The 17,851-nt window shown below is 42.6% G+C and overlaps 1 protein-coding gene across 1 annotated transcript in view; it reads right to left on the bottom strand.

Moving 5' to 3' along the window:
* Positions 1-17,851, bottom strand: part of LOC110536469 (uncharacterized) — a 52,829-nt gene that overhangs the window by 18,335 nt on the left and 16,643 nt on the right. Inside the window, 5 exon segments of the mRNA XM_036936496.2 lie at positions 873-974; positions 2,853-2,969; positions 10,762-10,851; positions 11,624-11,740; positions 15,096-15,212. Of these exon segments, the coding sequence (XP_036792391.2) occupies positions 873-974; positions 2,853-2,969; positions 10,762-10,851; positions 11,624-11,740; positions 15,096-15,212 (543 nt within the window).

The following is a 17,851-nucleotide window of genomic DNA, read 5'->3' as shown; positions in this document are numbered from 1 at the left end:
GATCGGTTGAAGAGCATGCATTTAGTTTTACTAGCATTTAAGAGCAGTTGGAGGCCACAGAAGGAGTGTTGTATGGCGTTGAAGCTCGTTTGGAGATTTGTTAACACAGTGTCCAAAGAAGGGCCAGATGTATACAGAATGTTGAACCCTGTGGCACCCCCATAGAGACTGCCAGAGGTCCGGACAACAGGCCCTCCGATTTGACACACTGAACTCTATCTGAGAAGTAGTTAGTGAACCAGGCGAGGAAGTCATTAGAGAAACCAAGGCTGTTGAGTCTGCCAATAAGAATACGGTGATTGACAGAGTCGAAAGCCTTGGCCAGGTCGATGAAGGCGGCTGCACAGTACTGTCTTTTATCGATGGCGGTTAAGATATTTGTGATTCTATAACTTTTCTCAGTCATCATTTTTCATAATAAAAGTGACTCCAAAATGACACAATACATTATTTACAATTAATTTATATTGGGCACAAAATGATCTGAAACACAACCAAAAACAGCAAATGCATCTAACCCAATTTGTAGAGTCACAAGCTTGATGTAGTCATCGTGTACTATGAATATGGACCCAAATATGTACCTTTTTACTACTTTAAAAATCACAATACTTTCGGGGGGGGGGGGACTATGTACAAAACGTGCTGTCATTTCTAAAAGGTTCACCCGATATGGATGAAAATACCCTCAAATTAAATCTGACATTCTGCACTTTAACATCATAGTAATGATTTAAAATCCAAACTGCCGAAGTACAGAGCCAAAACAACCAAACATGTGTCACTGTCCCACTGTTGGAGCTCTCTGTATGTACACACGGTTCATATAATTAGGAAAATATGGCCTGACATTTTCAGACACTGATACACACCTGACATCTAGAATGGAGGCATCTCTTCCAAACTTAATGTCCCTATCCATGGATTGGTCACTCTTCGTTGACCAACAAGGAGACGGTGAGCGGTTAAATTGACTGAAACAAAGTGGGATACATTTATACATTTAAGCACCTACTGCATTAACCCCCTAAAGTCAATGTCGGCGCAAACATCTAATTAGCATAATAAAACAATCCCCATAAAAATCTGTCTGTTTTTTTTTGCACTGGATGAATCTCAATACCACCGCATCTGAACACTTCCACATCTAGCGAAAGGTGACAGAGCTAGAGCTGTATTTGTTAGACCATGAGATAGCTCGAAAATCGGTCTGTTTTTTTGCATTGGATGAATCTCAATACCACCGCAGCTGAACGCTCGAAAATCGGTCTTCTCACAAAATTATCTGTAGTGTTCAAACGGTTTGGCCTACAAACTATTATGACCCCTCTATGGAAAGATGGGACGGTGTTCTCCGTTTGGCTCAAGACAATCGTCTTCACAACTGTCTTGGTGTGTTTGAACCATTATAGTTTGTTGGTGATGTGGACACCAAGGAACTCGAAGCTCTCAACCTGCTCCACTACAGCCCCGTCGATGAGAATTGGGGCGTGCTCATCATTCCTTTTCCTGTAGTCCATGACCATCTCCTTTGTCTTGCTCCCGTTGAGGGAGAGGTTATTTTTATGGCATCACACTGCCAGGTCTCTGACCTCCTTCCTATAAGCTGTCTCATCGTTGTCGGTGATCAGGACTACCACCATTGTGTCATCTGCAAACGTAATGATGGTGTTGGAGTTGTGCTTGGCCAAGCAGTCGTAGGTGAACAGGGAATAAAGGAGGGGACTAAGCACGCACCCCTGAGGGGCCCCAGTGTTGACGATGAGCGTGGCAGATGTTTTGTTACCTACCCTTAACACCTGGGGTTGGCCCGACAGGAAGTCCAGGATCCAGTTGCAGAGGGAGGTGTTTAGTCCCAGGGTCCTTAGCTTAGTGATATGCTTTGAGGACACTAGGGTGTTGAACGCTGAACTGTAGTCAATGAATTGCATTCTCACATAGTTGTTCCTTTTGTCCAGGTGGGAAAGAGCAGTGTGGAGTGCAATAGAGATTGTGTCATCTGTGGATCTGTTGGGGGGTTATGCAAATTGGAGTGGGTCCATGGTGTCTGGGATGATGGTGTTGATGTGAGCCATGACCAGCCTTTCAAAGCATTTCATGGCTACAGACGTGAGTACAGGCGTGAGCGCTACGGGTGGGTAGTCATTTAGGCAGGTTACCTTAGTATTCTTGGACACAGGGACTATGGTGGTCTGCTTGAAACATGTTGGTATTACAGACTCGGTCAGGGACATGTTGAAAATGTCAGTCAAGACACCTGCCAGTTGGTCAGCACATGCCCGGAGCACACGTCCTGGTAATAAGAATGTTAACCTGTTTAAAAGGTCTTACTCACACGGAGAGTGAGATCACACAGTCGCCAGGAACAGCTGGTGCTCTCATGCAGGGGCAGTATTGCTTGCCTTGAATCGAGCATAGAAGGAACTTCACTCAATCTTGGTCCTGTATTGACGCTTTGTCTGTTTGTCGTCGTGATAGTATATATATATATAAATAGTGTGATTTCTTATAAGCGTCCAATTGAAACTCCCATTCCTCGAAAACGGCAACTCTACCCTTAAGCTAAGTGTGGATATTGCCTGTAATCCATGGCTTCTGGTTGGGGTATGTACGAAATGGGTAGACGTCATCAATACTTTGTTCTGTACAATATTCTCTACCTATATGGTGCTCACACTATTCAAACCAATGAGGGGTTGGAACTTTAAGCCAATTATTTCAGTCATCTTTTTTTGGTGAAAGAACCTCATAATTCTCGGTCATGAAATCTTCCTGTTTTGCATATTCCATTTGAACTAAACTATATTCACATCTTCTATCTATCAATACTTCCCTTTGAATGTTAAACTCACCTGTGGTCTTCAAACAAAAAAAAATCTCTGAAATTAATGGGCTGACCCATTGACTGGTCACTCTTCATGGACAGATAGCTGCGCGCTGGAGATGCTGCTGACTGCACAGACTGGGGGCTGTAATATAAATTGCATCAATGAAAACATGAATCTGCTGAACACAAACCTCATGTTTCTCAGGTACAGTCAATAATATCTAATGTGGGTAACTTTCACATTAAGGTTTACCTGCAATGATTTATAAAAAGGTTTAGAATGTAACGAAGCTTTTGATGGAATTCAATTAGACCTCAACAATGTGTCTTTCAAAAGTAATTTCAGATTGAGCTGACATACAGTGCATTTGGAAAGTATTCAGACCCCTTCCCCTTTTCCACATTTTGTCACGTTACAGCCTTATTCTAACATGGGTTAAATACATGTTATCTTCATCGATCAACACACAATATCCCATAATGACAAACTGAAAACAGGTATTTAAAAATGATTGCAAATGTATTCAAAATAAAAAACAGGATATCTTATTTACAAGTATTCAGACCCATTGCTATGAGACTCTTAATTGAGTTCAGGTGCATCCTGCTTCCATTGATCATCCTTGATGTTTCTGCAACTTGATTGGAGTCCACCTGTGGTAAATTCAATTGATGGGACTTGATTTGGAAAGGTACACACCTGTCTATATAAGGACCCACAGTTGACAGTGCATGTCAGAGCAAAAACCAAGCCATGAGGTTGGAGTTGAGGAGACAGGATTGTGTCGAGGCACAGATCTGGGGAAGGGTACCAAAACATTTCTGCAGCATTGAAGGTCCCCAAGAACACAGTGGCCTCTATCATTCTTAAATGCAAGTTTGGAACCACCAAGAGTCTTCCTAAAGCTGGGCGCCCAGCCAAGCTGAGTAATCGGAGAAGGACCTTGGTCAGGAAGGTGACCATGAACCCGATGGTCACTCTGACAGAGCTCCAGAGATGGGAGAACCTTTCAGACGTACAATCATCTCTGCAACACTCAATCCAAATCAGGCCCTTATGGTAGAGTGGCCAGACGGAAGCCACTCCTCAGTAAAAAGCCCTTATGGTAGAGTGGCCAGACGGAAGCCACTCCTCAGTAAAAAGCCCTTATGGTAGAGTGGCCAGATGGAAGACACTCCTCAGTAAAAAGCCCTTATGGTAGAGTGGCCAGACGGAAGCCACTCCTCAGTAAAAAGCCCTTATGGTAGAGTGGCCAGATGGAAGACACTCCTCAGTAAAAAGCCTTTATGGTAGAGTGGCCAGACGGAAGCCACTCCTCAGTAAAAAGCCCTTATGGTAGAGTGGCCAGACGGAAGCCACTCCTCAGTAAAAAGCCCTTATGGTAGAGTGGCCAGATGGAAGACACTCCTCAGTAAAAAGCCCTTATGGTAGAGTGGCCAGACGGAAGCCACTCCTCAGTAAAAAGCCCTTATGGTAGAGTGGCCAGATGGAAGACACTCCTCAGTAAAAAGCCCTTATGGTAGAGTGGCCAGACGGAAGCCACTCCTCAGTAAAAAGCCCTTATGGTAGAGTGGCCAGACGGAAGCCACTCCTCAGTAAAAAGTCCTTATGGGAGAGTGGCCAGACGGAAGCCACTCCTCAGTAAAAAGCCCTTATGGTAGAGTGGCCAGATGGAAGACACTCCTCAGTAAAAAGCCCTTATGGTAGAGTGGCCAGATGGAAGACACTCCTCAGTAAAAAGCCCTTATGGTAGAGTGGCCAGACGGAAGCCACTCCTCAGTAAAAAGCCCTTATGGTAGAGTGGCCAGACGGAAGCCACTCCTCAGTAAAAAGCCCTTATGGTAGAGTGGCCAGATGGAAGACACTCCTCAGTAAAAAGCCCTTATGGTAGAGTGGACAGATGGAAGACACTCCTCAGTAAAAAGTCCTTATGGTAGAGTGGCCAGACGGAAGCCACTCCTCAGTAAAAAGCCCTTATGGTAGAGTGGCCAGATGGAAGACACTCCTCAGTAAAAAGCCCTTATGGTAGAGTGGCCAGATGGAAGACACTCCTCAGTAAAAAGCCCTTATGGTAGAGTGGCCAGACGGAAGCTACTCCTCAGTAAAAAGCCCTTATGGTAGAGTGGCCAGACGGAAGCCACTCCTCAGTAAAAAGTCCTTATGGGAGAGTGGCCAGACGGAAGCCACTCCTCAGTAAAAAGCCCTTATGGTAGAGTGGCCAGACGGAAGCCACTCCTCAGTAAAAAGCCCTTATGGTAGAGTGGCCAGACGGAAGCCACTCCTCAGTAAAAAGCACTTATGGTAGAGTGGCCAGATGGAAGACACTCCTCAGTAAAAAGCCCTTATGGTAGAGTGGACAGATGGAAGACACTCCTCAGTAAAAAGCCCTTATGGTAGAGTGGCCAGACGGAAGCCACTCCTCAGTAAAAAGCCCTTATGGTAGAGTGGCCAGACGGAAGCCACTCCTCAGTAAAAAGCCCTTATGGTAGAGTGGCCAGATGGAAGACACTCCTCAGTAAAAGGCACATGACAGCCCTCTTGGAGTTTGCCAAAAGCCACGTAATGGACTCTCAGACCATGAGAAACAATATTCTCTGGTCTGATGAAACCAAGATTGAACTCTCCGGCCTGAATGACAAATCAAACCAAGCAAGCATCAAGTCTGGAGGAAACCTGGCACGATCCCTATTGTGAAGGGTGGTGGCAGCACTATGAGGTGTGGATGTTTTTCAGCGGCAGGGACTGGGAGACTAGTCAGGATCGAGTGAAAGATGAACGGAGCAAAGTACAGATATTTTCCTTGATGAAAACCTGCTCCAGAGCACTCAGGACCTCAGACTGGGGCGATGGTTCACCTCCAACAGGACAACAACCCTAAGCACACAGCCAAGAAGATGCAGGAGTGGCTTCGGGACAAGTCTTTGAATGTTCTTGAGTGGTTCAGCCAGAGCCTGGACTTGAACCCAATCGAGCATCTCTGTAGAGACCTGAACATAACTGTGCAGCGACGCTCCCCAACCAACTTGACAGATCTTTAGAGGATCTGCAGAGAACAATGGGAGAAACTCCCCAAATACAGGTATGCCAAGATTGTAGTCATACCCAAGAACGCTCAAGGCTGTAATCCCTGCCAAATGTGCTTCAACAAAGTACTGAGGTAAGAGTCTGAATACATATGTAAATATGATATTTCATTTTATTAATTTTTTTAAATAAATTTGCAAACATTTCTTAAAACCAGTTTTTGCTTTGTCATTGTATTGTATCGTGTGTAGATTGATGAGAATTGTTTCTATTTTGTATTTTATTTTCTATAAAGTGTTAATTACAGTTGAAGTTGGAAGTTTACATACACCTTAGCCAAATACATCTAAACTCCAAGTTTTTCACAATTCATGACATTTAATCCTAGTAAAAATTCCCTGTCTAAGGTCAGTTAGGATCAACACTATTTTAAGAATGTGAAATGTCAGAATAATAGTAGAGATTAATTTATTTCAGCTTTTATTTCTTTCATCACATTCCCAGTGGCTCAGCAGTTTACATACACTCAATTAGTATTTGGTAGCTTTGCCTTTAAATTGCTTAACTTGGGTCAAACGTTTCGCGTAGCTTTCCACAAGCTTCCCTGTCACGTTCGTTGTAAGGATCGGACCAAGGCGCTGCGTGGTTTGCGTACATTCTTATTCATTTAAGAATGAAAACACTGAACAAACTTAACAAAATAACAAAACGAACGTGAAGCTATACAAAATGACTGCTGACAGGCAACTACACATAGACAAGAACCCACAAACACAAAAGGGAAATGGCTACCTAAATATGATCCCCAATCAGAGACAATGATAAACAGCTGTCTCTGACTGGGAACCATATCAGGCCAACATAAACATACAAAAACTCTAGATGACATACAAATCCCTAGACAACATACAAAAACGAGAGTACCCACCCTAGTCACACCTAACCAAAATATAAAGAAGAAAAAGCGACATCTAAGGTCAGGGCGTGACATTCCCACAATAAGTTGGGTGAATTTTTGTCCATTCCTCCTGACAGAACTGGTGTAACTGAGTCAGTTTGCAGGCCTCCTTGCTCGCACACGCCTTTTCAGTTCTGCCCACAATTTTTCCATGGGATTGAGGTCAGGGCTTTGTGATGGCCACTCCAATACCTTCACTTTGTTGTCCTTAAGCCATTTTGACACAACTTTGGAATTTATTTTCCAACATAATTTGCAAATAAATTCATAAAAAAATCCTACAATGTGATTTTCTGGATTTTTCTTTCTCATTTTGTCTGTCATAGTTGAAGTGTACCTATGATGAAAATTACAGGCCTCTCTCATTTTTTTAAGTGGGAGAACTTGCACAATTGGTGGCTGACTAAATACTTGTTTGCCCCACTGTACATTGATTTTACCATTGTCAAATTGGCTTAGTCTCATAGTGAGGAGCCTATAAAACATTGCTAGATTCATAAACATATATTTTGCAATTCTGAAATGTATTGGAATAAATTACCAAACTATAAAACTAGCTACCTGACAGGAGTGCTAGCTAGATACGTTAGCTTACTAGGTACATTAATACTGTAGCTAGCTACCTGACAGGAGTGCTAGCTGGATACGTTAGCTTACTAGGTACATTAATACTGTAGCTAGCTACCTGACAGGAGTGCTAGCTAGATATGTTAGCTTACTAGGTACATTAATAGCTTTAGGTCTGGTTGTTTTTAAGCTCAACTTCAAGATTTCCACCAAGGACGTTGCCTCTCCGATCATCACTCTCCCTCATGTGACGATGTAAAACGTCATTCAAGGGCTGACGGTTTAGGGCCGAGGGATGTCTACTTTGAGTTTTAAACGCAAGCATCGAGTCAACCTCAAATGCTGGTTGTGGAGTCTTCTTCTGCTTTGGTATCATGGCGTACGGACATTTAGTTTGTGCATGCCGCCACCTACTGTGCAGTAGTGTGTGTTCAATCATGTTACATTTTGTGATATAAAAAGGAAAGGGTTAAAGGAAAACATTGCACAACCAACTAACCCTACAACTATATAATATATATATATATACACACACCACTATCTCATAAAAAACACTATTTCATAAAAACCACCAACCCATTCCAACATAGTACATTGACCCTTACTGATACTACACCAGGCTAATGACCTGGGAGGACGGGACTCTTTCATTCATTCATTGTAACTCTTCCGCAGTAAAACCTCTTACACTCAAGTACTTCTCTGCAGCTGCCACCACAACATCTTTTCTCTGTGATTTACATTCCATTTCTGCAGTACAGTTGATAACCATGGCAATGAACGCTAAGAAGCCAACCTTAATGAAGCTCAAATTCATATCACTGTGTCATGACGTGGCCCTCTTTGGGTATAGCTAGTACCCTCCCCCCTGTCTCTCACCACCTCTCTCTCCGGCCTACACCCAGGTTCTGTTATCTCGGGTCGTAAATTCCATGAGGAGACTCTCCTCAGGGCCAGGCAGTATAGAGAGAGGGTTTCACAGTAGAACAAAGGAACATCTTCTACATCACAGAACTTGAGAACTGAACAATGTCCATGTTTTGGAGAATGTGTAAACGGTCGGTGGAGAAACCAGCTACAACCGGTCCGTTTTGTTTTATGATTGTGACCTCAGGAAAGACAATACAGCCACATTACCATAACTCTGTTTATACAGGAGCCTCTGTTCTGAGGTTTGCATCTAATTACTGTATAAAATGAATGAGTAAAGATGAAACTATTTGTGAAATTATGTGAGGTGATGTTGAACCTTTAATGTGAAACAATTGTATTTCTGTTAAAGTTTAACTAAGTCATTGGCCCGCCCCCATGAGCACAGACATCGATCTGGCGACATGGGACATCTCTTTCCTACTGTTATGAATATAACCCCCATCTGAAAGAATTCCCTTCAGACCATGCCTACCTCGGTCAGCTGAGGAGCTAAAGTTTGAGAAGAGACCACAAAAACCACAAGATAAGCTAAGGTTGTAATGGTTGCTGAATTCTTAACCATACCACGTGGTTAAACTCTGAGACTATAGATCTGACAGAATAAGAGCAACTCTTCAATACGAATTACTAGTCTGCAGCTAGAAATGATGTACCATTGAATGCGAAGACCGACAACCACCAAAACATCTATTCTATAAGAACATTTCTGGATGGGACTCTGAAGTATCCACTCTAACCACGAAAGACTTTCCAACAGAAAGACGGACGATTCCAACAGAGATCACGATGACACACTGAGCGTAAATATATATATTGATTGCAATTATTCCCGAATGAGTGAGCGTTCATGTGCAAAGGATTAGCATTTCAATTATAACAATTATCAACTGTGTAGTGACTTTTGTCTTTTGCGCCCTTCTCAGTCCACACCCACTTCCCTTTGTCCACCAAGCCGCCCTATCAGCTTATCATATCGGCTTAGCTCACAGGGGAAAATCCCCTATAATTTCCTTGTAACCATATCTACTGTTTGTTTGTTTATGCATTTCTGTTATTATTTAGTTAGTTAGTAAATAAATGATTAAGACAATTGATGTACGGATGATTCATAGTGAAGGCTGGGTTCGTGCAGATAACCAACAATTTACGACGTTTGGAATGAGACTAACGTGAGGTAAAGAATAATTCATTAATTAGAAGACTAATTGATCAGATATTAAAATATCTGAAAAGTTATAATAGGAAAATTTGTGCCCTGACTTCCTAGTTAATTACATTTACATGATTAGTTTAATCACGTAATAATAATTAGAGAGAATTGATTTGATAAAATAACATTCATCGATTTAATGATGCCAAAGACACGACAACTGTCCTAGACCTACTACTTAGCCTTGACCAATAATTCTCTACTCTCTTCACTGCCTCAGCATATGGCACCTTTTGTTCTACTCTGACCGTGGCAATCTCAACCTGTCTCTCTCTCGCACCGGACACAACAACATGGACACCCCCACAATTGACAGTTTTTTTCCCACCTATATTATACATTCCTTTGGTCCCATGCCCTCCTGCACACTTCTCACATCTCTGAATCTCCCTCCTACACACTACTGCAACATGACCATAAGCTTGGTATCTGAAACACCTTAGTGGGTTCTGCACAAAAGCTGTAACGGGATAACTGACATATCCTAACATGACTATCAGGTAAACACTCTGCTTCAAACTTCAAAAAGGACAGACAATATCTTCTCAGTTTTACCACGCTTCGACACCGAGTCTGCATCGCACTAAACAGTGGGCGTCACAGAGAATCTTCCATTTCAGTTGCCGGGTCAGTTGTCATTTCAGTTGCCGGGTCCCGGGTCCATTTCAGTTGCCCGCCTCCACCTCAACACTTAACGCCACCGCAGCAATGCCCTGCTCCGAAGAGCAAAGCAAGTCACAGATCTTGTCCCTAGTCACGTGACGCAAAGTCCACTTCAAGCTACCTTCACCAATTTAAACAGTACCCAACTTATTTTCTACCCAGCCTGAGACTACATATGGATCAGCCAAAAGACAGGGATCCAATTTTCCCCCCAAAAAATGTTCACTCCCACTGGGCCCAAATCATCCTTTGCTTGACCATCGGGGCAGTTTTGCAGTGAGAACATGCAGGGAGGTATTTTGCCTAAATGTATTTAGGCATATTAAAACATTTGTTTTTCCGATCACGAGTGAGTCATGCTACAAGACAGGTCCCGGGAGAATGCTCGCAAATACATTTTAAATGTTTGGAATATTGGTAGTTGGGATGTCGAGTACATCTTCTCAATGCTAATTTTGGCAAACATCACTATCGAACATACAGTATGAGCCAAGTGGCCACTCGATAAAGGGCTGAGGGGCCAAGAGTTCAGTTTGATATTCCACCATAGACACAGCCGGTCAATGTGGAGGACTTACCAGTGATACGGCCTTCCATTGAAGGTACATGGGTGATCTGTTATATTCTCACTCTTCGTGGAGGCAGACATTTTCCTCTGCTTAGCCCTTCTATTCGAAAAGAGGAAATAGGGATGTGTTATTTACTGTAGGTGAAATATATATACACTGTTCTATATGTCCTGCTGTTTCCTAATGGCTTGCCATCATTTCATGGGGCGGCAGGGTAGCCTAGTGGTTAGAGCGTTGGACTAGTAACCGAAAGGTTGCAAGTTCGAATCCCCGAGCTGACAAGGTACAACTCTGTCGTTCTGCCCCTGAACAGGCCGTCATTGAAAATAAGAATTTGTTCTTAACTGACTTGCCTGGTAAAATAAAAAAAAATGTCTTAATGGCCATGTAAAGCAGAACTTTCTGAAATCAGATTCATATTGTGTGGTGAATTTACACTACTGTCATACAACATGAACGCAAAATTTAAAAAAAGCTCTTAAAGATGGATTAGATGGGGCAAAGCCTCTTGGAGTGTCATTGGACAATCACTTTCACTGAGGTCTGAGGAAGCAGGCGAAGCATCCTTTGTATGGAAAGGATACAAGCAACAGTTCTTCCCCAAAGCGAGAGCTTGACATGATGAGGTTCTATCTGCATTTTTGTCAAAATTTAGCTTTGTTCTGTACAATATTCTCTACCTATATGGTGCTCACACTATTCAAACCAATGAGGGGTTGGAACTTTAAGCCAATTATTTCAGTCATCTTTTTTGGTGAAAGAACCTTATAATTCTCGGTCATGAAATCTTCCTGTTTTGCATATTCCATTTGAACTAAACTATATTCACATCTTCTTTCTATCAATACTTCCCTTTGAATGTTAAACTCACCTGTGGTCTTCAAACAAAAAAAAATCTCTGAAATTAATGGGCTGACCCATTGACTGGTCACTCTTCATGGACAGATAGCTGCGCGCTGGAGATGCTGCTGACTGCACCGACTGGGGGCTGTAATATAAATTGCATCAATGAAAACATGAATCTGGTGAACACATACCTCATGTTTCTCAGGTACAGTCAATAATATCTCATGTGGGTAACTTTCACATTAAGGTTTACCTACAATGATTAATAAAAAGGTTTAGAATGTAACGAAGCTTTTGATGGAATTCAATTAGACCTCAACAATGTGTCTTTCAAAAGTAATTTCAGATTGAGCTGACATACAGTGCATTTGGAAAGTATTCAGACCCCTTCCCCTTTTTCCACATGTTGTCACGTTACGGCCTTATTCTAAAATGGGTTAAATACATTTTATCTTCATCGGTCAACACACAATATCCCATAATGACAAAGTGAAAACAGGTATTTAAAAATTATTGCAAATGTATTCAAAATAAAAAACAGGATACCTTATTTACATAAGTATTCAGACCCATTGCTATGAGACTCTTAATTGAGTTCAGGTGCATCCTGCTTCCATTGATCATCCTTGATGTTTCTGCAACTTGATTGGAGTCCACCTGTGGTAAATTCAATTGATGGGACTTGATTTGGAAAGGTACACACCTGTCTATATAAGGTCCCACAGTTGACAGTGCATGTCAGAGCAAAAACCAATCCATGAGGTTGGAGTTGAGGAGACAGGATTGTGTCGAGGCACAGATCTGGGGAAGGGTCCCAAAACATTTCTGCAACATTGAAGGTCCCCAAGAACAACAGTGGCCTCTATCATTCTTAAATGCAAGAAGTTTGGAACCACCAAGAGTCTTCCTAAAGCTGGCCGCCCAGCCAAGCTGAGCAATCGGAGGAGAAGGACCTTGGTCAGGAAGGTGGCCTCCCGGGTGGCGCAGTGGTTAAGGGCGCTGTGCCACCAGAGACTCTGGGTTCGCGCCCAGGCTCTGTCGTAACCGGCCGCGACCGGGAGGTCCGTGGGGCGACGCACAATTGGCCTAGCGTTGTCCGGGTTAGAGAGGGTTTGGCCGGTAGGGAAATCCTTGTCTCATCGCGCACCAGAGACTCCTGTGCACCAGCGACTCCTGTGGCGGGCCGGGCGCAGTGCGCGCTAACCAAGGTTGCCAGGTGCACGGTGTTTACTCCGACACATTGGTGCAGCTGGCTTCCGGGTTGGATGGCGCTGTGTTAAGAAGCAGTGGGTTGGTTGGGTTGTGTATCGGAGGACGCATGACTTTCAACCTTCGTCTCTCCCGAGCCCGTACGGGAGTTGTAGCGATGAGACAAGATAGTAGCTACTAAAACAATTGGATACCATGAAATTGGGGAGAAAAAGGGGCAAAATTTTAAAAAATATAAAAAATATATAAAATATAAAAAATGAGATGATCTCTTCCAGATCTCTCTTCCAGATCTCTGCAACAATCCAATCAATCCAATCAGGCCCTTATGGCAGTGGCAGCCACTCTTCTCAGTAAAAGGCACATGACAGCCCTTTTGGAGTTTGCCAAAAGTTTGCCAAAAGACACGTAATTGACTCTCAGACCATTCTCTGGTCTGATGAAACCAAGATCGAACTCTCCGGCCTGAATGACAAATCAAACCAAGCAAGCGTCAAGTCTGGAGGAAACCTGTGGTGGCAGCATCATGGGGATGTTTTTCAGCGGCGAGTGAAAGATGAACGGAGCAAAGTACAGATATTTTCCTTGATGAAAACCTGCTCCAGAGCACTCAGGACCTCAGACTGGGGCGATGGTTCACCTCCAACAGGACAACAACCCTAAGCACACAGCCAAGAAGACGCAGGAGTAGCTTCGGGACAAGTCTTTGAATGTTCTTGAGTGGTTCAGCCAGAGCCCGGACTTGAACCCAATCAAGCATCTCTGTAGAGACCTGAAAATAACTGTGCAGCGACGCTCCCCATCCAACCTGACAGATCTTGAGAGGATCTGCAGAGAACAATGGGAGAAACTCCCCAAATACAGGTGTGCCAAGATTGCAGTCATACCCAAGAACGCTCGAGGCTGTAATCGCTGCCAAATGTGCTTCAACAAAGTACTGAGTAAAGGGTCTGAATACATATGTAAATGTGATATTTCATTTTATTAAATTTTTACGAATAAATGTGCAAACATTTCTTAAAACCAGTTTTTGCTTTGTCATTATGGTGTATCGTGTGTATATTGATGAGAATTGTTTCTATTTTGTATGTTTTATTTAATACATTTTAGAGTAAGGCTGTAACATAACAAAATGGAAAAAGTGAAGGGGTCTGAATACTTTCCGAATCAAATCAAATCAAATGTATTTATAAAGCCCTTCTTACATCAGCTGATATCTCAAAGTGCTGTACAGAAACCCAGCCTAAAACCCCCAAACAGCAAGCAATGCAGGTGTAGAAGCACGGTGGCTAGGAAAAACTCCCTAGAAAGGCCAAAACCTTTGGAAGAAACCTAGAGTAAATGCACTGTACATTTACTGTGAATCTCCACTAATGCAGGAAGATTGCCTTTAAATGCCGGATTGTCAACCACCCTCAGTCAGATTGAATCCTGACCCTAGTTTATAAAGGGTTAATTAGTTATGATAACAGTATTATTCTTGACTGCAACTGTGAAACATAAAGACACCATTGTTTTTATGTTAAACAGACAAATCATAACACATTTATTGTTTGTTTCATTTAATATTCCTTTTAAAATATAATTCTCAATGCAAAATGAAGCTGAGCTTGCCACGGTGACAATCCTGTTAGCCATCATCAATTCAGTTTGCCTTCATTTACAATGATGCTGATATGATTACCATAAAAACATGTACCAAATACAGGCTTTGAGTTGTGAAACTTAAACTACAGTTGAAAAACATTAATACAGTAAGAGTTATAAAAATGTAGAATAATAAAAATGTAGAATAATGTTTATAGAACCTCATTTCATTGTGGTTATTGTTCCACCTGCTGGCCATTTATATTAGCACCACTGCAACCAGTGTTTAAAGGCGTTAACTGGCACATTACAAATGTGTTTTCTGCCATCACTATTATCCTGGAATCTGTTTAAATAACCTAAAAAAACAATCATTACCCAAACCTGGGAACTGAATGACTCGCTGGACCTTGTAAAACAAATGTGTGAATAATTGCAATCAAGAAGATATTGGAAGATATTGATTCATTAGAAATGAATGAGTTGTATATTTCGGTGTCTAATAGAAATGGCTTAATTAGAACCAAAGCCAATAACAAATAGAATATCAGAAGCAGATGATGCTCCTCCTAACAGCCTTTGTATTGAGAGGTAAAGTAATATTCTAGAAAATAAATCTTCCTGTTTTGCCTTTTCAGTTGAATCTAAACTGTATTCAGACCTTTCTAATACCACGTCCCGGTGCAACATGTTAAACTCACCGAAACCCTCCATCCAAAGCTCTATCTCTGAAATTAATGGGCTGACCCATTGACTGGTCACTCTTCATGGACAGATAGCTGCGTGCTGGAGATGCTGCTGACTGCACAGACTGGGGGCTGTAATATAAATTGTATAAATGAAAACATGAATCTGGTGAACACAGTCGTTGTAAATAAAAATACAAATAAATGAATAACAAACCTCATGTTTCTCGGGTACAGTCAATAAATGTGTAGTTTGGGTAACACTCACATTAAAGGAAAAGTGAGCCCGGAAAACTATCTTTTGCTGTTTGTGTCATTAGTCCATTAGTTGATATAGTCCCAAAATGTTTCGCATATCAGCAATCAAGTTAAAATATATAACCTTCAGTAATGTATTAATACAGCCGGCATAATGCATTTTGCATCCTGATGTTGCATCATACTGGCTGTATTTCTGTATTTTTATTTTATTTTATTTCACCTTTATTTAACCGGGTAGGCGAGTTGAGAACACCTTTATTTAACCAGGTAGGCCAGTTGAGAACACCTTTATTTAACCGGGTAGGCCAGTTGAGAACACCTTTATTTAACCGGGTAGGCTAGTTGAGAACAAGTTCTCATTTACAACTGCGACCTGGCCAAGATAAAGCAAAGCACTGCAACACAAACAACACAGAGTTACACATGGGATAAACAAACGTACAGTCAACAACACAATAGGAAAATCTAAGGCAATAAATAGTCCATAGAGGCAAAATAATTACAATTTAGCATTAACACTGGAGTGATAGATGTGCAGATGGTGATGTGCAAGTAGAGCTACTGGGGTGCAAAAGAGCAAGAGGGTAAGTAATAATATGAGGATGAGGTAGTTGGGTGTGCTATTTATAGATTGGCTGTGTACAGGTACAGTGTTCTGACAGCTGATGCTTAAAGTTAGTGAGGGAGATATAATACTCCAACTTCAGTGATTTTTGCAATTCGTTCCAGTCATTGGCAGCAGAGAACTGGAAGGAAAGGTGGCCAAAGGAAGTGTTGGGGATGACCAGTGAAATATACCTGCTGGAGCGCGTGCTATGGGTGGGTGTTGCTATGGTGACCAGTGAGCTGAGATAAGACGGGGCTTTACCTAGCAAAGACTTATAGATGACATGGAGCTAGCAGGTTTGGCGACGAATATGTGGTGAGGGCCAGCCAACGAGAGCATACAGGTTGCAGTGGTGGGTAGTATATGTGGCTTTGGTGACAAAACGGATGGCACTGTGATAGACTACATCCAGTTTGCTGAGTAGTGTGTTGGAGGCTATTTTGTAGATGACATCGCCGAAGTCAAGGATCGGTAGGATAGTCAGTTTTACGAGGGTATGTTTGGCAGCATGAGTGAAGGAGGCGTTGTTGTGAAATAGGAAACCGATTCTAGATTTAATTTTGGAATGGAGATGCTTAATGTGAGCCTGGAAGGAGAGTTTACAGTCTAACCAGACACCTAGGTATTTGTAGTTGTCCACATATTCTAGATCAGAACCGTCCAGAGTAGTGATGCTTGTCGGGCGGGAGGGTGTGGGCAGCAATCGGTTAAAGAGCATGCATTTAGTTTTACTAGCATTTAAAAGCAGTTGGAGGCCACGGAAGGAGTGTTGTATGGCGTTGAAGCTCTTTTGTAGGCTTGTTAACACAGTGTCCAAAGAAGGGTCAGATGTATACAGAATGGTGTCGTCTGCATAGAGGTGGATCAGAGAATCACCAGCAGCAAGAGCAACATAATTGATATATTACGAGAAAAGAGTCGGCCTGAGAATTGAACCTTGTGGCACCCCCATAAAGACTGCCAGAGGTCCGGACAACAGGCCCTCCGATTTGACACACTGAACTCTATCTGAGAAGTAGTTGGTGAACCAGGCGGGGCATTCATCTGAGAAACCAAGGCTATTGAGTCTGCTGATAAGAATGCGGTGATTGACAGAGTCAAAAGCCTTGGTGTAGAGGTGTATTTAGAGGGCAAGTTGGTCAGGATGATGTCTAAGAGGGTGCCCATGGTTACGGAATTAGGGTTGTGCCTTGTAGGTTCCTTGATAATTTGTGAGAGATTGAGGGCATCTAGCTTAGATTTTAGGGCAGCCGGGGTGTTGAGCATGTCCCAGTTTAGGTCACCTAACAGTACGAACTCTGAAGATAGATGGGGGGGCGATCAATTCACATATGGTGTCCAGGGCACAGCTGGGGGCTGACGGGGGTCTATAACAAGCGGCAACGGTGAGAGACTTGTTTCTGGAAAGGTGGATTTTAAAAGTAAAAGTTCAAATTGTTTGGGCACAGACCTGAATAGTATGACAGACCTCTGCAGGCTGTCTCTGCAGTAGATTGCAACTCCTCCCCCTTTGGAAGTTCTATCTTGTCGGAAAATGTTATAGTTAGGGATGGAAATTTCAGGATTTTTGGTGGCCTTCCTAAGCCAGGATTCAGACACGGCTAGGACATCCGGGTTGGTGGAGTGTACTAAAGCAGTGAATAAAACAAACTTAGGGAGGAGGCTTCTAATGTTAACACACATGAAACCAAGGCTTTTACGGTTACAGAAGTCAACAAATGAGAGTGCTTGGGGAATGGGAGTGATGCTGGGGGCTGCAGGACCTGGATTAACCTCTACATCACCAGAGGAGGAGTAGGATAAGGATACGGCTAAAGGCTATAAGAACTGGTCGTCTAGTGCGTTCGGAACAAAGAGTAAAAGGAGCAGGTTTCTGGGCACGGTAGAATAGATTCAAGGCATA

Source organism: Oncorhynchus mykiss, chromosome 11 (genome assembly GCF_057628025.1).
Source record: "Oncorhynchus mykiss isolate SJ-2025 chromosome 11, ASM5762802v1, whole genome shotgun sequence".
NCBI classification, from domain to species: domain Eukaryota; kingdom Metazoa; phylum Chordata; class Actinopteri; order Salmoniformes; family Salmonidae; genus Oncorhynchus; species Oncorhynchus mykiss.
The sequence above is the reverse complement of the archived record's forward strand: the minus strand, read 5'-3'. Positions and strand labels throughout refer to the sequence as shown.